This window comes from Camelus ferus, chromosome 36 (genome assembly GCF_009834535.1).
Source record: "Camelus ferus isolate YT-003-E chromosome 36, BCGSAC_Cfer_1.0, whole genome shotgun sequence".
Lineage (NCBI taxonomy): Eukaryota > Metazoa > Chordata > Mammalia > Artiodactyla > Camelidae > Camelus > Camelus ferus.
Window position 1 is genome coordinate 21,044,887 of NC_045731.1, and position 20,192 is coordinate 21,065,078.

Genomic DNA, 20,192 nt, shown 5'->3' on the forward strand with positions numbered 1-20,192 from the left:
AAAAGTTAACAATATCTCGGTACCTCTCGGTCCCCAGTGAATTGGTTGTGACCTGTCAACCCAACTCTGGGGAACTGCCCGCTCCTCCTGGGCTTGCTGCACTGCCCCGCGGCATCCAGGGGGCGCTGTACGCCCACACGAATCCAGTCTCTTGGTTCATATCTTTGCTTCAGATCCCTCAAGGACTGCCCATGCCCCAGGGCCCCATCTGCCCCGCCAGCCTCGCCTGCTGGACTCCAGGACACCATCCTGGGTCTCAACCATCCTCTCCTCCTATGCCCGCCCCACTACTCTTCACTTTGTCCTTCAAATGTGGGCTCCTGTGGCTCTCCACCCAGCAGGGGTCTCCCTGTCCTCCACCTCGGGTAACTGCATCGTCCTGCACGGTGCGGTGCGTAGCAAACCCATGTGGAGTCAGGAAGAATACAGAACAACAGGTGCTCAGAGGGGCTGCCTTTCCCACTGCAGGGGCCCTGGAGAGCTTTCTCCCGGCTGGTTATTCACAGGCGCTGAAGCTGTAGAATCTCGATCTCACCAATTTAAAGGGCATCATCACTAATTACAAAAGCAATCATTTTTTCAGTAGCAAAAGGACAAAAGACTTTGTGCCCCGCACCTCCAACTTTCTTCCTCCGCCTTCAGAGGTGATTCTCACTCTCTGGGCAAGGGTAGAAAGCAACACACAGAATATTATTTTTCAATGTTTTCTTTCCCACTATGAAGATTGCTTTCCCAGAACCGATGAAGGCAAGGATGGTTTGGCTTCCCTGCACTGAGGATTCAGAGACGCAGGGGGGGAGGGGAGTGGGGAGATAATTCAGCATTATTGAACCAAACCGAGACATTAAAAGTTTCTATTCTAAACAGAAAGAAAGCAGGATGCTATACAAACGGGAAACCATAGTTGGAAATGCAATAACGAGTTACAAGACAATAAACATGAAGATGGAAAAAAGAAAAAGTACATCAAAATACAAAAAGGTGGTAATGGGAGACGGTAGCATGAAAAGATAGATTTTTTTCTCTTTCTTTCTTTTTTTTTCTCATTATTCTTAGGATGTGTTGGAGCCTACGTGATTATCAGTCTAAAGGAAATAGATATAGTAATGAGTTGATATACTTGAAAAAATAGATAACCACAAATCGAAAGCATACAATAGAGTCGCAAAAAAAAAAAAAAAAAGAAACAAGCTCAAAATTGCTTAAAGACTTAAACATTAGACAAGACGCTATAAATCTCTCAGAAGAAAACATAGGCAAAATATTATTTGATATATATCTCACCAATGTTTTCCTAGGGCAATACACCCAAGCAACAGAAATAAAATACAAAATAAACAAATGGGACCTAATTACACTTATCAGCTTTTTCACAGCAACAGAAACCATAAGCAAAACAAAAAGACAACCTATGGAATGGGAGAAAATTTTTGCAAAAGATGAGACTGAACATGGCTTAAATTCTAGACTATATAAATAGTTCATACAACTTAATAAGAAAAAAAAATAAACAACCCAGTCCAAAAATGGGCAGAACAACTAAACAAGCAATTCTCCAATGAAGATATACAAATGGCCAATAGGAATATGAAAAAAAGGTTCAATATTGCTAATTATCAGAGAAATGCAAATCAAAACTACAATAAGTTATCATCTCACACTAGTCAGAATGGCCACCATTCAAACATCCACAAACCACAAATGCTGGAGAGGCTGTGGAGAAAAGGGAACCCTCCTACATTGTTGGTGGGAATGTAGTTTGGTGCAGCCACTGTGGAAAACAGTATGGTGAGTCCTCAAAAGACTAAAAAAAGACTTATCATTTGATCCAGCAATCCCATTCCTGGGCATATATCCAGAGGGAGCCTTAATTCCAAAATATACCTGCACCCCAATGTTCACAGCAGCATTGCTTACAATGGCCAAGACATAGAAACAAACTAAACACCCACAGACAGATGATTGGATAAAGATGTAGAATTTAGATATAGAAGAATATTACTCAGTCATAACAAAGAAGGAAATAATGACATTTACATCAACATGGATGGACCTGGAGATTATCACACTAAAGTGAAATAACTCAGAGAAAGACAAGTATCATATGATATCACTTGTATGTGGAATTTTTAAAAATGATACAAATGAACTTATTTACAAAACAAAAACACACTCACAGACTTAGAAAACTAACTTAGGAGTTTGGGATTAACAATTACAAACTACTATATGTAAAATAGACAAACAACAAAGATTCACTGCAGAACACAGGGGAAAATATTCAGTATCTTGCAACCTTTAATGGAAAAGAACCTGAAAAAGAATAGACTATGTATATGTACAACTGAATCACTATGCTGTATACCTGAAACTAACAAAACAGCTGTATATCTGAAACTAACAAAACATTGTAAATCAACCACATTTCAATTAAAGAAAAAGATAAGTTCTAAATACCTTTATTCAAAGAAAATCTTCAACTCTTACCTCTTACGGAAAGTAAAATGGGAAGCTTGAGCAGGACCAAATTATACTGAATGAGAGGTTACATACCTTCTCCAGCACGTGGCCCATGCTACACACACATCGTGTTTTCCTTCAGGTAAGAATGGCCCTTACTGCCCAGGGAGCGAGTCCTCCTTAGACAAGGCCTGTGTGGCAGTGGCCTTCTTGTCACCGCTCCATCTCACCAGGAGGCCAGGATTTTCAGAGCGGAGGGAACACATATCTCATACACTTCAGATCTATTTCCTGAGAAAAACTATGGAAAGACCAAATTCACCTGCAGTGCGGGAAACATGAGCAGGACCCCTTAGCAGACCGACAAGCCCGAAGCAAGATGGCCTGATGTTCACATCAGAACCAGAACAACAACCGTCTGGCCCCAGTTAAACGATCACCATCTCCCCTGCAATGAACGGTTGGTACTCAGTGTCAGGGATGTTTCTGTTGAGACTTGAGAGATCAAAAAAGTCAGACCAGGGAATCCGGACCTGGTGGATGTCCAGGCTCTGCCAATGGTAGAGGCGGCCCCAAGGGGGTATCACCAGCACCGATTCCTCCATTTTCAGCAGGGTCTTCAGGAGGAAGGCGATGTGGATACAGACGCTCCTATGGAGGCTGAAGCCCTCTGGAGGGTTGACGTCACACAGAAGGTACCTGGCAGGGAGCAAAGGAGAGCGGGTCTTCAGGGCCAAGCCTCTGCACAGGAATCCCGGCTTAGATAGAACAGATACAACGGGAATCCCTGCACAGCCCATGGCCTACAATCCAGACACATTCACCAGCTTCTGGTTTGTATAGTGGAGGCACTGCCCACCCGTCTCCATGTGGCCAATTACTTCGAGTCCGGGAGCACATGCAGAAGACATCTTGGCATCTGTCTAACAACGCTAAGTACCTGACTAGTACCTGAGCACACGTTCTCCAGGGGCTCTCAAGCTTCTTGGCCTACAGACCCCTGTACACTCTTAATTACTGAGGACTCCAAAAGGCTGCTGTTTATGTGGGTTAAATCTATCAATAGTTCCTGTGTTAGAACTTAAATAAGAACTTTAAAAAATGCTTATGATTTCACTTAAAAATAATAACAACCTACTACATGTTACCATTAATACTCTTAAGCAAAAAATAAGTATATTTTTCTAAACAAAAATCATTAATGAGAAGAAGAGCAGTGATTTTAATTTCTGCAAAACTCTTTTGGACTGGTGAGTTCTGAATTCTATCTGCCTCTAAATTCCCTGTTTTGTGATATCACAGACCAGGTTTTCCCTGGAAATCCCCACAGGAAACTCGGGAGTGCAAGAGTGTGCAAAAGGCAGGTGACATACCGGCGTTTCTATGAAAATAGTCTTGCATCTCAGGGGCCTCAGACACACTTTGATAACTGCTGCCCTACCCTAGGCGAGACTCTCCTACACAAGAGCCAGGCAAGGGTCCTGGCTTCTTTAATGAGTTATCGCAGCCACACTCCTCCCTTCTCTGTGTTAATGTTCCCACAACCTCCATTACCGCAGATGAAGATGTAATCCTCAACTGGGGCCTCTAATCCCAGAAGACTGCCAACTTTGAGAGGGAAGGCCCATCTACCATCCCTACACCCCGCACAGTCTATTTTGAGTCAAGCCCTAGATAACTGCTAATCGGCAATGACCCTTGTCTTATTCCTGAGTTTTACCGAAGGAGCCAACATCTGGATGGAACTGAAATTTCCCTGCAGATAAACAAGGCTGATAAACCACCCCATTCCAACATCTGATTCTGGGGCTCTTCAAAACCCGGATAAGGCCCCGCTTCATAAAAGACAGGTCCTCCGCCTGCCCTTCCCGGGGGTTCTGGGAGGCCGCGGCCAAGCAGGGCTACCCGGACTCGCGGTCCCAGCCCCAGGGCCCGAGGGGGAGGAAAGCCCGAGGCTGTGCCCCAGCCCTGTCCTCCCCGCCCCAACCCGCTCCCTGGCACCACAGCGCCTCCCCGGCAGCCACACCAACCCGGATCCCACCCCGGTCCATGTCCACTGGCCCCGCCAACGGCGCGGCCGTACGTTTACCGTCTGTGGGACGCCGCCCCAGACAGGATGTCGGCCGCCGACTGACCAGGCCAGAACTAGTCGCCCAGGCGAGCAAGCCGCCAGCCCCAGCAGCAAGCACCGCCATGGTCCCGGGTAGCTGCACACTTCCGGAGCCCGCTGCCCGCCCCAGAAGCTCACACCGGCCCGCGCAGAGCGCGGCGCATGTAGCCATGGCAACGCCGCGGGGCCCTCCTCTAGCGCTTGCGTCTGTGTCCTCCCGAGGCTAGACGTGAGAGGGCAGAAATTGCGGAGCCAATGGGAGCCAGGGCTCGGCCAGGACGGGGGCTGGGGGGAGGCTTATGGGGCAGCTGGGCGGGGCCGGGGCGGGCGGTGCCGAGCAGACGTCCTCACCTGCAGATGGCGCCGGCCGGATGCTGGGGCGGTGCTGCCACCAGTGGGCGGGGCTGCGGGGCGGTGGGGCAGCGGGGCGGGGGCACCCTCACCTGTCCGTGTGTGTGGCTCAGCCTGGGCTCCGCGGCCTCCCCTTGCACCGGACGTGGACCCAGGCTGCCGTTGGGCAAGATAGAGGACTGAGCCAAGGCACAAACGGCTGGCCAGGTAGGGCACCTGAAGTGCAGATCCGCCAGGCCCGCTGCCGGCCTTGAATTCACGCTGCTGGGCAGTTTCCAAGGAGACGGGATCTGTCCTAAGAGGGGAGATAGGGCAGGGGTGCCAGATGCCGGGTTAGGTGCGGTCTTACAGGCTAGCCACGGTGAGAGTGTTCAGAGAAGCCCCTGTGTTGGCGGGGCTAGGAATTTGGGGTATGGGGTGGGGATTGTGTGTGCCATGCTCTGTGGTCTCCCCAAGAACTCTCACCCCCAAGCAAGGGACCCTGCTCCCTCCACCATTCACTGCACCCCCTGCCTTCCCCAGCACCACTACCCCTGCCCCCGGAGTGTCCCATGACCTCTCCCCACACCGGGCACCGTCCCTGTTACAGGTACTGAGGTCCTGGTGGTTCCAGCCCGAGGGTGGGGGCTGTATCTGACCAGTTAGGATGCCTGGAGCCTTTGTATGAAACCTCAGAGCATAATGCAGACGTGCACAGAGGCCCCTCAAACAGGATTCCCTGCATGGCCCTCCCACCACGGACCCACAGCGCAGCTGCCACACCAGGCCAAGCCTGCTGGAAGACCGCTGGTCCCTCTCATCCTGTTCCTGATCAAGAGTGCACCGGCCACACTGCTGGGTATTTAGGGGGCCTTAGAAGAGCAGCTGGTATTTTCATGGGCAAATATTTGCTCTTTTGGGAAGATTTCAGTGCAAAGGGATGTAGGATATGCTTTTTCTGTTGCCCTGAAACTGGTGACTAGGATGCAAACTTAAGTCAAAACAGGTTTTAGAGAGAGCTGCAAAATATCTAACCCAAAGATCACTGTTCCCCAGCAAAGGCAACACCACCTGGCCGGTGGGGTCCTGGTCCCTCATTCTGGAGGTTGGGGTTTGCACCCTCCAGCTGGGACAGAGCCCGAAACAGCTCTGAACACGCTCCAACAGGCTTTCCCAGCAAAAACGGCCTTTATTTTGAATCTGGGTGAAGGAACCAGCTGAGACATCTGAGTAAATCTTCCTGGGTGTAACCAGGCCTTTTATGCTGAATGAAAGAGCGGCTCTCCACATGCTAACTTCTTAGAACTGAATGTGTGTCAAAACCTTCATGCATGTAGCATGTTGGGAACAGCGTTTCATGGTGAGGGGAACTATATAACTTACATGTGTATGGGGAAGCCCTCACTCCAACCGGCTTTTCCTGCGCACACTGCCTTTATTTCGAAATTGGCTGTTGCTGAGAAATCTTGGTAAGCTTTCCTAGGTGTAACCATGCCCATTATGCTGGACTGAAAGAGCGGCTCTACACTTGTTCACATCTCAGAAATGAATGTGTGTTGAAGCCGTCATTCATGTAGCGTGTTGGGAACACAGTTTCGTGGTGAGAAGAACTATGTAAATTACATGTCTATGATGAAGCAATTGCTCGAAATGGGTATTCCAGCGCATACTGCCTTTATTTCGAAACTGGCTTCTCAGAAGACCTGTGGTCTCCACTGCAGGTCTGTCTCCAAGCTCTGGGCCAGCATGGTGACTCTGCTCCCCCTGTCTATTCTGGGAGGTCTAGGGGTCCTCCATGGCCCTTCCACCATTGTTTCTTTTGGAAACACCCCACAGATGAAATGGGCCTGAGAACAGGAGAGCTGGATGCCAGCAGCCACTGCCCAGTTTGTGGCTCCTGGGAGGGGCATCTCCTCTCTGTGGGCTCTGATCTCCCCTCCCCTCTCCCCTACCCCCACCCCTCTCCTCCTGCATTTCCCGATTGATCCCTGGATAATGGTCCATACCAGGAATGACCTGGGAGAGGTTTTATGAGTCTTTAAGGGAAAAAAAAAAGAAATCTTTAAACAAATTACTGAAAGTAACTTCCAGCTTTCCCGGGAAAGCCCTCTTTCCAATGTTTAAGGCTAGTTGACAGGGTGTCAAATTGCCTAACCACTCACATCTGAGCAACTGCTAACTCTCTCTCCAGTTCCCCGCAGCATCCACCTCTGGCAACTTGGCCACAAGAGGGCAAGAAAGCTCTTTCCCCATGCCAGCTCCAGCGTGGCTTTGGAGGCAGTGGAGGCTGAGAGAAAGGGCCCCGCCCTGAAGTTTGGGGGGCCTCCAGCCACAGCCAGAGGAGCAGGGGGTTTTCAGAGTGCCCCAGCAGGGAAACCAGGCAAGGCTGCCTGGCCCAAGTCTTCCCTGCCCAGAGAGCCCCATGAACTGCTTTGGGCCCCACTCCCCATTTGGGCCCCCTGCAAAAAGGTACCACGGGATCCACACCTGAGAAGGCAGAAGGATGGCCCTTTGGCCTGGGGTCCCAGCAGGTGTGTCCTGTGATACCTGTGGCCACATATCTTCCTTGTCTCTCCAGGTCAGTGAAGGGTCTGTGCTGGGCACCTTGGTGCTCAGGAACATGGGAACAACTCTAAACTCAGAAGGACAGAGAGACTCTGCCTGGAAGCAAGGATTCCAGGGAGACGCCTTGCCCAGAACTGGGGGACTGTGTGCTGAGTAGACCCCTGGAGGCAATGTGGGGCTGTGGGGTCCTCATCAGAGAAGGGAGCAGGTGTGCTTTCCGGGGGTGGAGCCCTGCTTTGTCCAGTCATGTCCTTGTGTAAGACTCATTTACAAACACCTTCCAGTCCACCTAGGGGTGGCCTCAGAGTTGGGGGTAGAGGAGGAGAGTGAAGGGTGCAGACTTAGGGCCCCCTGACCCACCCAGGGAGCCAAGGGTCAGTGGGAACATCGTGGGAGTCTAGTGCAGGGGTGGAGGACGAGAACTAAGAACATGCCAAGTCATGCAATAAAGTGACCTGTGATCACGAGACACAGGTGGCTGTACACCAAAGGAGGGAGATAGAAATTTAGACCCAAGCTCTGAGAACCTTGAGAGGGGCTGGAGGGTCCCAGGAGCCCTGAGGAACAGCTCTTCTAGGGGCACAGATATCCCAATAAACACATTTCTCATGGATGCTTTTTGGGGTGCAGAGTGAGTTACCAGGATCCTAAAACTAGTATGGAATCCCACCCCCTTGTTCATCACGATTCCTGGCAATAAATTGCTGTCATTTGTTCCTGGACATGCACAGGGGAGGTGACTGCTGTGGTGGTCACTGCAGGACTAGAATCTTCTGGTGTGGGCTCTGTGACCACAGAAACCCAGGGGGATTTCTTAACGGGAGCACCTGGAGTCCATGCCTGCAAGGACCACCCTCATGGGATGGCCAATGATCCCGTGGTACCCAGGTCACCAAGTGACGAATTTGTGAGGTTGCCTGGGGTAACCTGGGGACATGTAGGTTTCTGTGGTCAGCACGTGGGCCCAGCACTGCGGGATGGTCTGCACAAAGAGGGGCCTGCCCTCCTGATGATGGCTTCTAACACCTGCAGGGAAACTGCTCCCTGGGCGCCTGGAGGTCCATATTGAGAGCGTCCTGCCAGCCATGAGGGATCACCTTCCCCTGATGCAGAGGCAGACCTCTCCCCCTTGAGGCCCAGGGGACACCTGGCTCAGGTCCCAACTGTGTGCCCTGGACACACAGAGCCCCAGATCTCTGGCACAGACTGGGGTGTGGTTGTGTCGGGGCAGGAAAGGCCCAGGTAAGGGGCTCATTCAGGGACAGAGGCCACTCTGCAGGGATACTGGACCTGGCAGCAATACACTGCTTCAGAACTTACCTGGGCTGGGTTTCCAAGCTGTGGGATGGAAGGGCCTCTCCTTCCTGCGGTGCAGTGGGGGGAACTAGATCCATCGTCAATATCAGCCCTGAAAATGGAGGCTGCACTACATCCATTCCTGGAAAGAAAAATCAGGCCCCTCCAGTCCAGGTGACTCAGAAAGTCAGTCAGCAATGTTCGGGGCCCCCAGTTTAGGCTTTGAATTAGAGCTGAGCGGCTCAGGAGGCCAGATCCCTGTCCGTGGCTCCAGGAGTAGGCTTTCTGCTGGGGGACAGGATCCTCACAAACACCTGTGTCTTTGTGGGACTTTCCCCTCTGACCAGCTGGGAGGCAGGGTGCAGTTGTGGGAAATGGTGTTTCCATGAGCAGAGGGCCACCAAGTGGTGGGGGCACAGGAGACTGTGAGAATGAGTCCCGCAAAATTTCTGGAATCAAAAAACTGGCAAATGTGAAAAAGTGCATAATTTGTTTTATCGAACAGGCTGCTTATGTACGTTTGGAGGGCCAGGTTCAAAGACTCTGCATCCATCCAGGACAATAGCATCAAGAGAAGAACAGACAGAGCAGAAGGAGATCTGGGGTTTCCCCCAGGAATGAGGTGGAACAGGGATTTCTGCAGATTTGCAAGGCGTCCCCTACCACTGAGCATGGGGTTACAACCCCACGTGACCACCGTCGTGTTTGGCTTGGGCTCTGGATCTGGCCTGCTCATTTATTCTTCCAGCTGAGTTCCAGAAACTCAGAGGGTGGACTTTGAGGGGCTGCGTTTGGAACCTAGTGAGGAGCTGGATGGTCCTTTATATTGAGTCCCTTCAGCCTAATCACCGTAGCTGAATCCCAACACCCCCCAGGCACCCAGGGTGGCTGTGGAGGGAGAGAAAGCCTGGCAGGCGACCTAGGGGTCCCACTGCTCTGTCCCTCCCTTGTCTTCATTCCCTTTCACCCCAGAAGGTGTGATTGTCTCGTGTCATGGTGGCCACCGTAGTGTCCCTCCCAGCAATCTCTCTTCTCCATCAGGTGGGGTTCCCAACCCCACTCAGCCTTCTCTCTGCATGGATGCTGAAGGACCAGGACCACCTGAATTTCTGAGCTTGAGCAGTAAGGTGGAAAAAAAGAAACCAATGGAAACAAAGAAACAAGTTATTGTGGCAAAACTGCCCACCACAGAGAAGCTGCCCTGAGTGGAAGGGAGGGTGTGGGCATGCCCATTTGTTTCCTGTCTCCCAGTGCTCTTAGCTTTCTTATTGCAGACCTGCATGGTTACAACAAAATGATCTGCAAAACTGAAAATATTTACTCTCTCGCTTTTACAGAAAAGGCTGGCCAGCCTCTGGTCCGGTACCAGGCAAGTGATTGGAGTCCCTTTCCAGTTTGGAAACATCTGGGCAGGCCCAGGTTTGCAAAAGTCTTTAAGAGTAGTTACGGAGTTTTGCTTCTAAAATTCTTTACGGCTGTATATACTTCTGAGATGCGGTTGTGCTGTGTAATTCTGAGCCGGGATTTTCTCAAACTGTTTCTCACTTCTTATACCAGACATTCCTAAATTCCAAGGGGAACTGTATATTAAGGAAGCCATGGAATTTAGGAAAAGGATACAGATCTCATTTCCTTTTAAGCATCAGTGTACCTCCATCATGGCAGTATTGGTTATGAGTTATTGATAGGGGAATTAAATAGTAACCAGATTAATAGAAAATAGGGGATTTTAGGTACACAGGTTCATCTTTTCAACATTTTTTGTAATATTTGCAGTTTAAGATGGCCATTCCTGAGAAACAGGTAGCCTCTTAGAATGAAATAGCATTTCCTCTGAACCATACTTAATTTTTATTTCGTAGACAGCAGGAAGGGTAATCACACATCACACATTTGGGGACGTCAAAGAGAAAATGTAACTTTCTGGGAGCGCACTCCCCCATCTCCCCCTGCTCTTTTCACTGTCCCATTCTCCCTGGAAGGCTCTTTCTTATCTTCTTCTCATGGCTCCAGTAACTCTTTCTTCCTCCTCATCCCTCAGCTGGTAAGGTTACTTTTCTACTTTGAACAAGCAAACAAGCCAACAGAAGAGAAGTTTCACAAGCAACTCCCAGCACATCCGCTCACCTAGTGTTGTCTGTGACCTCACTCTCGGTGCCCCACCTCTTATTACAGGTGACATCGAAAGCCAATTCCTCGAAAAGTCCCCAGGGCCCCATCCCTCCCATCTTCTCTGGGTTGTCACTCCCAAAACCATCCTCTCTTTCACTACCTCATCTATTTTGTTCTCCTGCTAGTTGGCTCCCATCAGTATATAAACGTCCATCTTCTTAAAAGAAACAAACAGCACTCCTTGACCCTAATTCACCCCCACCAATTGCCACCCTGTGTCTTTGCAGCAAATCTTTAAGGAGTTGTTTAAACTCACTGTCTGCATCTTCTCTTGAGCCATCCCCTTTTACACCCACTCTGGCTCTTCCCCTGATCCCTCGCTCTATGGAAACTGCCCTGTCAAGGCCATCAGTGACCACACGTTGCTAAATATAGCGGTCAATTTTCAGTCCTCATCATGCGTAGACCCTCGGCAGCATTTGACCCAGCTCTTCCATCCCTCCTCCCCCGTGTTCCTGCTTCACTTAAACTCCAGCCCATCGCTCTGTCTGTTTTCTGCTTTTGGTCTACTGGCTGGTCCTTTGCCAATGTCTCCTCTTTTTCCCAAACATACACTGTGGGTGTGCCCCAGGGTTGGCTCCTGGGCCTCTCATCTCTCTCTCTGCTATTCCTTTGGTGGAAGCAACCCAGCCTTGGAAATTGGCATGCCATCAATTTCTCGATTTCTCCAAAACTCCCTGATTTGCCCTTTCCATCTGGACCTTTATCCCTGAGACTCACATTCTTTTTCTTTCATTAATCTTGCTTTCACATTCATACATATGTTCTACTATGTAATTACTTTTCCAAATTTTGTATCAGTAAATATATATATCATGTAAAATGCTCAAATCTGTATTATTTCCACTAAGATGCTTATTCTACCTTAGAACCTTTCTGCATTTCTGTATTTATGTGAAAAAAGCGAATAGCATTTCTACAAGCCTCATAGTTAAACAGTGTGTTTGTTTGGGGCTATTATGTAACATGAAATAATGATACATTAACATAGTCCTTTTTCATTTATTTTTATGTAACACCAAGATGAGGTTTTTGCACTGAACACTGGTTTTATTGAAATTTTACCTACGTTATGGACAGTCAGTTTATGTGAAAGCCCTCATTTCTCCCCTTTCTGATATATTTTCCATTTGGCTATATATAACATATACCTTGGCATGAAACAAACTTCCCAAATCATTCACATAATACAATTAATACATTTAAATTATATTTTTTAAATGTTAAAAAGAAAAAGAAAACAGACTCCTCTACCTATTAGGCATTTCTGTGGCAATATGTAATACACACCTTAACCATGACATTGAAGAACTGAGCTGATACCAGCCCCTTTCCACCTGCTCAGCCCCACCTTGTCCCATCCCTTGTGGATGGAGAGGACATCCCTCCCATTGTCCAGGTCCAGATGTTGGAACAATGTTCTTTCTGTCTTTCTCTTACACACACAGACAGCAAATCCAGCTTGTTAGAAAATTCTGGGTATTCTGTCTTCTTAACCACCTGCTCCCTGCTCCCCGCCCTCCTAAGAGCCACCTTCAGCCCTTCCTGGACACCAATAGCCTCCTGTTTCCATCTTTGCTTTCCTACAATCTCTCATCCACACAGAGTCAGAGGGAGCCTGCAAAAGCATACATTGATGGGGTGGGTTTAGTTCAGTGGTAGGGCGCATGCTTAGCATGCAAGAGATCCTGGGTTCAAAAATGATTATAAATCAATAAAAAATGTTAAAAAAAAAAAAGAGATCCTGGGTTCAATCCCCAGCACCTTCATTAAAATAAATAAATTACCTCCCACAAAAAAACACAAACACAAAAGCTTAAGTTGGACTATATCACCCCTCCCCTCAAAACTCACTAAACGGGTCATCATTTCATTAGGAGCCAAAGTCGTCACAAAGGCCTCAGGACCCGGCGTGCTCTGCCTCTCTGCCCACACTCTCCCCCTCACTCAGGGGGCCTCTGGCTCCGGCTCTTCCTTCTTCCTCCGGATCTATTCTGCTTCAAGTTCATTACTCCGTGAGATCTGCCAGGATTGCCTTATTCCCTCCTGCCTGCCTCCCACCCCACCGCCATCACCGGAGTTTGCTCATATCACTCTTTTTTTTTTTTAATTTTTCCAAGCTCTTACTACCCCCAACATGCTGCCTGTTTCCTCTACTAAAACTCTGAGCCCCCAGTGATGGGGAGTCATGTCTATTTTGTTGACTGATAAAGCCCGAGAACCTTGTGAATTGGTCTAGTTAGGAGATTCCCGTACGTAGTAGGAGCTTATACACATTTGCTGAATGACTGTAGATGCCCTGGTCCAATCCGATGGAGCACTTCTGTGTCCTGCTCAAAGAATAACTGTCCTTTCCACCTGAGAGGGGGTGACAACTTCCTTGGTGATCAAAGGCAAGATCTTTTTGCTTTATGCTGTTAACCTTAGGCGGGGAGACTGGGGGATCTTCATATATATTTTTAAATTTGGTTCACTCTGCAGTTTGTCTTTGGTCTCTGTATAATTTTGAGAAACTCTTTATGAGTGATCATTCTTCCATCAGATTGAACAGGGTCCAGGGGGAAGGACCAAGCCTGTCCCATCGGCCATCCTATGTGTCATGTCCTGGGACCCAGTGGATGCTCAGCACGTAAGTGAACAGACAGGAGTGAGTGAAGAGATGGGAGCATCTCCTTATTGTGGTGGCTGCTCTCTGTCAGATGCCTTGAGATTTGAGGAAGGGTTTACAAGTGCGGAGAGGGGAGATCAGGTCCTCTGTGCTCTTCCTGAGTGCCCTGGCTTTACCCATTCCCCCAGCCCACTCTGGGCAGCCAAGCTGAGGAGCTGGGCCACCGGAGGTTGTGCTGATCAATAATCCACCTTCACCCCAAGTCCGGGGGGTAGGGACCCCTGGTTGTAGTCTCTGGAGTCAGGTCCTTGGAGGAATTCCTCACTGAACTATGTTTTGGACCTTTTATTTTTCTCTATAACCTCCAGCTGAAGAAGATTGTCTTAGACACATGGAAGCTGAGGACGCCTACTGTCCCCTCGGAACCCAGGTGGGGCTGGGAGTCTGCTGTTTGTATAGCCGGTGGGCTCGTGTTGCTTTGGGCATCCCTGTGTCTGAATTCCTGCAGTACACTCGGTGGTAAGGAAGGGGTGCCTGGCAGGGAGGGAAGTGGGTCGGGAGACTGCACAGCTGGGGAGATGTTAACCTGGGGTGTGCAGGAGCCTGCTGATGCATGGCATCTCGGTTCAGGGAACTCTTCACGCTCAGAGGGGTTCCCACTCCCGCAGGGGCCATTTGATCAGGGTGCTGGGCTGTCAGGGGACCGCAGGGGTCCCAGTGAGGATTAAGGTGCCTTCAGGCAATGGGAAGTGAGGGGTCCAGCGGCACTTGAATTAACTGTGCACCCAAACCCAGCCCCCACCTCTTTCAGCCTTTTCCTAATCTGCAAAACTGGAATGATATTAACCATCCCGCGGGGTCGTTGATGGGCTGGGACAGACTAGACAGTCAGGAGCTGGAATTCCTCTGTCCCCTGATTGTTTTCCTTCTTTCTGACTATTTGCTCTCACAAGCTCAGTCTCTCTGTCTCTCTCTCTTTCACTTCTAACTTTCTCTCATGCTCTGGTTTCATTTGATTTCCAACCACCGCCCCTCACCCTCGCCAATCCCCAGATGAGTGAACTTGATTTCTGTGTGTCAGTTCCAAATTCCCAGGAAAGATGCTCTGTCTCCCTCTGGATCTGTTGTCCAACCCATCAGTTGTGGCCAGAGGAGCGAGTCCCTCTGGGACCAGCAGGAGGGTCTCCGCCCAGCCCCCCAGCCACCACTGTGGGAGCACATAGCTCTCCAAGGAGGAGGTACTGGCTGTGACCTTGTGTCAGTCAGTATGAATTTATGTCTCCTCTTGCCCCTCCTTCATCCTCCTAAACAAAGATGAAAATTAAACACTCCCGGGATTTGTGTCATGGAACACTCAGGGTGGGGGCTAAGGGGGCTGGAATCTCTGCTGCATTTAAAGGGCTACAGTGAATCCCCAACGAGAGCCTGCAAAGGGAACACCACCGGCCCCTCCCGGCACTTAGGGTGCTGAGTCTGCGTGATGTTGAGCTAGGCTTCTGACCACAGCTCAGGGGTCTGGTCTGACCAGTTAGCCTTTGAAACCAACCAGCTTTGGATTCCTCAATCCCTCCCTGAGGTTTTACCTGAACCACCAGCTTCTGTATCTCTGAAGACAGATGATGAGGACCCTTCACGTAAGCCGTTCGCACAGCCCTTTGCAGGCCTTTGTGCTGCACGGTCTGCCCGGCGAGATAACTGAGGTTGGAATTTTACTGATGTTAGAAATAGTTTGGTTTCCCAATGCACTGTTTCACTGAACAAGCAACAGAAGCCTCTTCTCGCTGATAAAAGCAAAAAAGGGACTTAATGAAAAGATGCTGGGAGGGTGTGTGGAGTGGCCAGGACCGGAGCCAACCCAGGAGCTGTAGGAGGTGTTAGGGAGCCCCAGGCACCAGGCCGGGCTGGGTGCTACCGGGCCCCCTGCCACCCCAGAAGGGACCCCTCTCCACCCGACCCTCCACCTCACTCACTGCAGGTTCACATCCCGGCAGATCCAGGTCACACTGAAGCCACCAGCACACACCTCAATGGGGGAGTTGGCCCCGTCTCAGCTGAGGGCGAGCCCGGTGTGGGGAGATGCCCAGTTAGAGGAAGGCGGTTCCCCTACTGTTCCGAGTTAAGGTGCAAGTCAGTGCCCATCACTCAGGAGAGCCAGGCTGGACGGACCTCATTGCGGTGACTAGGCCGTCTGAGTTCACTTAATACTTTCTATGTTTGAAGGCCCTGGAGGGAGAAAAAGTGAAGGTTCTAGTACTTATTTTGTGTTTCCCACGTACCAGGTGCGGTAAGCAAGCCACTTCAGACAAGGCCCAGAGCAACCACGTTAATAGGCCACGGAGCAAGTCGTGCAGTCAGGCCTCTGTGGTCCCGAAACCCGTGTCCCATAGTTACCAGTGGAAACTGGGGGGATTTATGGGACTGTGTGCTCCTGTAGGGGCTGGGATGTGTGTGTTTAAATCCACATCTTCAGAAACTCGGCTAGAACCACAGCCACTTATTGCACGGAGGCAGAGGAGGGGAGGATTCCAGCCTCTGGTCCAGCTCGTGTGGAGCTCAGAAATTGCTCCTTCTGTCCTGAAAACAACACCAGAGCTGAGGGAGCTGCAATCCCACTGCACTTCTTAGATCCCAGAAAAATGAGGGGAAAAGCTGCTCCCAACCCAGAGAGGCAGCCGGGCAGGCTTGGAGAGTCACAGCTCCCAGGGCAGAACCCGCTTTTGTAAGAACCCCCAGGGCAGGCAGATTTAACAGGTCCCTGAGGCCAGTGGGAGTCTCAGCGTGGGGAAGTCCGAGTGTGACAACTCCAGGGGGCCAGTCAGAGGGGCCCCCTGCTCTTTTTCATGCATTTTACCTCCAGGACCGTGTCCTGTTCTCAGAATGAAGGCTCAGAGGATAACTCCTCATGCTTCCTGCCTGGAAAGGAGAAAATAACTCTATTGAAATACACCCAGAACATTCTGTTTCATTGGGGGAAGTTGTTTTTTGTTTGTTTGTTTGTTTTTTAATGAGAAATTATTTTACCAGAGCCTAACCAACCTGGGAGAAGGGAAATCCCTTCTGTCTCACCCAAATTGGGGTGGGGGGAAAGAGACACACTTGTGGAGGTCACAGCTCAGGGCATAGGCTCAATGAGAACTAATCACAGGACTACAGATGCCCTGCTCTGTCCTGCTCCCCCAACACCTTACCTCCATGTCAGTAGGGCCCCTGTGTAATGACAGGAATAAAAGTAAAGGAAGTAAATGTCTCAGGAGTGTCTAGGGAAAACCCAAAGACAGCGGGGAGATGAAAACAAGGACACACAGGCTGTTTTAGCCTCTCACACCAATAGCTGTAGCAAACTACACACAGCCCAGCCCCAGTAGATAAACAGAAAACCTCACAGAAGAAATTATTTATTTTGGTTCTCTTACCCAGTGCATTCCATGGTGCATCCTCGCCTAGAATTGAGTGGAAGCAAGTCCATCTCAGAAGGGACATAACTGAAGAGGGATGGCTTTCCAGACTCTGATGGGCAGAGAGAGCAGCAGCCTGGGTGAGAGCACGGTGAGGGGTGGGGTAGGGGGTGGGCTGCCTTCTTCCCCAAATAAGGAAACTTCCTGAGGCCAGCACAGGAGGGAGGGCCATGGGGTGGAAGCAGCCAGACTTCTTCCTGAGAACTGATGGGATGCCTCAAAGGGACCATTCAGGTACCCAAACTGGGCCGTGAGGGTGGGAGCCAGTCGGTCTGACTCAGAGCCCAGGACTGAGGTGGGCATACAGCAGGCCGGTCTTACTTGGCCGGATCCATTTCACTTCTCCGAAGCCCTGTGTAAAACATGAAGCGTGGACGGCCTGGTGAGCACAGCTCTGCCCTCAAGACCTGTTTCAACTCCTCTCTTCCCGGAAAACAGCATCTCTGAGCCCGTCCTTGGTGACCTCAGAGAGATCACCCTAGTGGCCCAGGCTAGTGACCGGGAACATGTACCTTCCTGCAGCCAACCCCAGACGTCCACTGATGCATCATATACTGGCAAAGATGTGAGTTCCTGTGCATTGGTCTAACAGCAGAGACTCTGCCACAGGCCCAAGAGGTGGTGTGTGGGACATGCAGGGGTGCAGGAGTGTAGGCAGTGCAAAAGTGTAACTGGTGACAGGGGTGCAGGGGCTGTGGAGGGCGCAGGCAGTTCAGGGGATGCGGGGGTGCAGGGGTGCAGAAGTGCAGGCAGTGCAGAAGTGCAGATAGTGGCAGGGGTGCAGAGGTGCAGGGAGTGTAGGGATGCAGGGAGGTGCTCAGGCACGTGGCCAGGATTAGAAGGCAAGTGCACATCCTCGCAGTCAGCCTGACCCCGGGAGGCTAGTGCAATGGTTTGGGGCGGCGGAGGCGGCGGCGTGTGGGAGGCTGCCCGGGCAAGCCGGTCGATTTCTTCTCTTCCCTGCAGCCTGGCCTAGGGGGGACCTTGGCCGCCGGAGATTCGCCAGATGTTGGACTCCAGGTAAGCTTGCTCCTGGGAGGTGGGGCGGTTAGGTCAGAGGGCGGCGGCAGCGAGCAGGGGGGCGGAGCGGGGCTGCCCCTGGCGAACTGGTGGAATAGCTGCCTTCTCCCGGCTGCCGGGCCTGGGAGCGGCCTCTGCTGCCCCAGGTCGCCGGACACGCCTGTCCCACTCAGCTTGCTGAGTGGGGAGTGGGGACGGTGCCATTAAGGTGCGGGGCCCACGGGGGTAGGGGGGCTGCCGCGCGGAAGCCGGCCAATTCGCTCTGCTCTCCCCCTCGGCGGAGCCAGGGGCGGCTTCTGCTGCCCTAGAGGCGGGACGCCAGTCTCCAGGTGAGCTTGCTCCTGAGAGGCGGCGGCGGCGGCTGCAGGGGGAGGGGGTCCGTTCCAGGGAGTTACTCCATTTCTTCTCTCCCCCTCGGCCTGGCCTGGGGGCGACCTTGGCCGCCGGAGATTCGCCAGATGTTGGACTCCAGGTGAGCTTGCTCCTGGGAGATGGGTGCGGTGCAGTCAGGGGGCTGGTAAGGTGGTGGCTGCGGGGATAGGGAGGCTGCCCCTGGGGAGCTTGTGAATTAGCTCCCATGTCTGTGCCGCGTGGCCTGCAGGCGGCCTCTGCTGCGCCAGGTCCCCGGACACCCCTGTCCCACTTTGCCTGCTGGGGGCGGGAGGCAGGGTAGTCAGGGTGCACTGGGTGGCGGGGGTCGGGGGCCTGCAGCGGGGGAGCGGGCACATTTGCTCCCATCTTCCCCGCGGCTTGTCCTGGGGGCGGTCTCTGTTGCCCTGGGTTATGGAACACGTGTATCCTAGTCGGCCTGACCCCAGGAGGCGGGCATGGTACGTTGGGGGTGGTGGCAGCAGCGGCAGGTTTTCCCATGGAGCCGGTCCATTTGCTCCCATTTCCCCCCATGGTTTGCCCTGGGGGCGGTCCCTGTTGTCCCAAGTTCACCGGACGTCCATCTCCAGGTCAGCCTGCTCCCTAGAGGAGGCCACCGTGAGGTCAGGGAGCAAGAGTGGTGGCTGCTGCGGGGGTAGGGGGCTGCCTTGGGGAGCTGGTGGATTGGCTCCAGCCTCCCCGATGGCCTGGTGTGGGAGTGGCCTCTCCTGCCCCAGATCACCAGACACGCCTGTCCCATTCAGCCTGCAGGGGGAGGGGCGCCCTGGGCGGTGCCTTAAAGGTGCGGGGGTGGCAACGGCGGAGGTAGAAGACCTGCAGCGCGGAGCCTGTCAATTTGCTCTCCTCTTCCCCGCTGCCAATCCTGGGGGCGTCCTCTGCTGCCCAAGAAGCTGGATGCCCGTCTCCAGGTCAGCTTGCTCCTGGGAGGCGGGCGCGATCCGGTCGAGGGGCAGAGGCAGCTGCGACGGCCGGCTGCCCCGCCTAATGGGGCCACTTCTTCTCCTCTCCCCTGACCTGGCCTGGGGATGGCCTCTCCCGCGCAAGATTCGCCTGACACCCCACACCCGGTCAGGTTGCTCCTGGGAGGTGGGCGCGGTGAGATCAGGTGGTGGAGAGGAGAGAGGGGCTGCCCCTGGCGAGCTGGAGGATAAGCTCCCATCTCTCTGGAGGCCTGACGTGGCCGCCCCTCGTTCCCAGGTCACGCTTCTCCGGGTCATATTGCCCCGGGGTTGCAGTAGGGTGCGGGGGCGGCGGGGTGTTGGCGGGGTATGGAGCCTGCCGCTTGGGAGCTGGTGGTTTAGCTCCCATCTCTTCCGCAGCTTGGCCTGGGGGCAGCCTCTTTTGCCCCAGGTCGCAAAGCACAGTTTCCCTGACAGCTTAGCCACCGGAGGTGGGCAGGATGTGCTGAGGGGGCGGAGGCAGCTGCCAAGGCAGCGACGAAGGGTGCTGTCCCTGCCAGCTGGTCAATTGTTCTCATCTCAACCTTAGCTGCCCCAGTTTCGCAGAAACGCCCTTCTCCAGTTTCTATTCGTCTCCTGGGAGGTGGTCGCAGTGCATGCAGCCCAAGGTCTGGGCTCTCCCACTGGGAAGGGGCAAGGAACTCTCTTGTTTCTTCCTTTGTGTTTATTCTTCAGGCAGAAGTGGGTTACTGGCCCACCAAATTTCTAATTCCTGAGAAAGTGTAGCCTGTGTTATGGAAGAGCTGCTGGACAGTGAGGTTTCTGGGTGGGTTTTACATCAGCTGATGCCCAGGCAGGCAGGAAAGCTATTACTCAGAGATTCTTAG

The 20,192-nt window shown here is 52.0% G+C and overlaps 2 protein-coding genes and 1 pseudogene across 7 annotated transcripts in view; 1 reads left to right on the forward strand and 2 right to left on the reverse strand.

Annotated features, from left to right (window-relative positions):
• The window catches only part of LOC116661733, a 708,679-nt pseudogene that overhangs the window by 161,434 nt on the left and 527,053 nt on the right, over positions 1-20,192 (reverse strand).
• LOC116661739 (GDP-fucose protein O-fucosyltransferase 2-like) lies at positions 2,357-4,791 on the reverse strand. The gene is made up of 2 exons (XM_032474271.1): positions 4,709-4,791; positions 2,357-3,159 (listed from the first exon to the last, which is right to left on the reverse strand). Exons 1-2 carry the CDS (start codon positions 4,732-4,734, stop codon positions 2,889-2,891), a joined length of 297 nt encoding a protein of 98 aa, XP_032330162.1. The 5' UTR covers positions 4,735-4,791; the 3' UTR covers positions 2,357-2,888.
• The window catches only part of LOC116661730, a 39,809-nt gene continuing 24,486 nt past the window's right edge, over positions 4,870-20,192 (forward strand). The window contains exons 1-9 of one of the 6 annotated variants that reach the window (XR_004317651.1): positions 4,918-5,128; positions 10,099-10,180; positions 10,803-13,562; positions 13,910-14,060; positions 15,118-15,241; positions 16,959-17,076; positions 17,347-17,561; positions 17,963-18,016; positions 18,304-18,488. Coding sequence is in view for 3 of the 6 variants with exons in the window: in XM_032474256.1 (XP_032330147.1) it covers positions 4,870-5,128; positions 10,099-10,130; positions 13,476-13,562; positions 13,910-14,269 (738 nt within the window). In the remaining 3 variants the exon portion in view is untranslated. The other 5 variants (XR_004317652.1, XM_032474257.1, XR_004317650.1 and 2 more) reach the window with 5 other exon arrangements.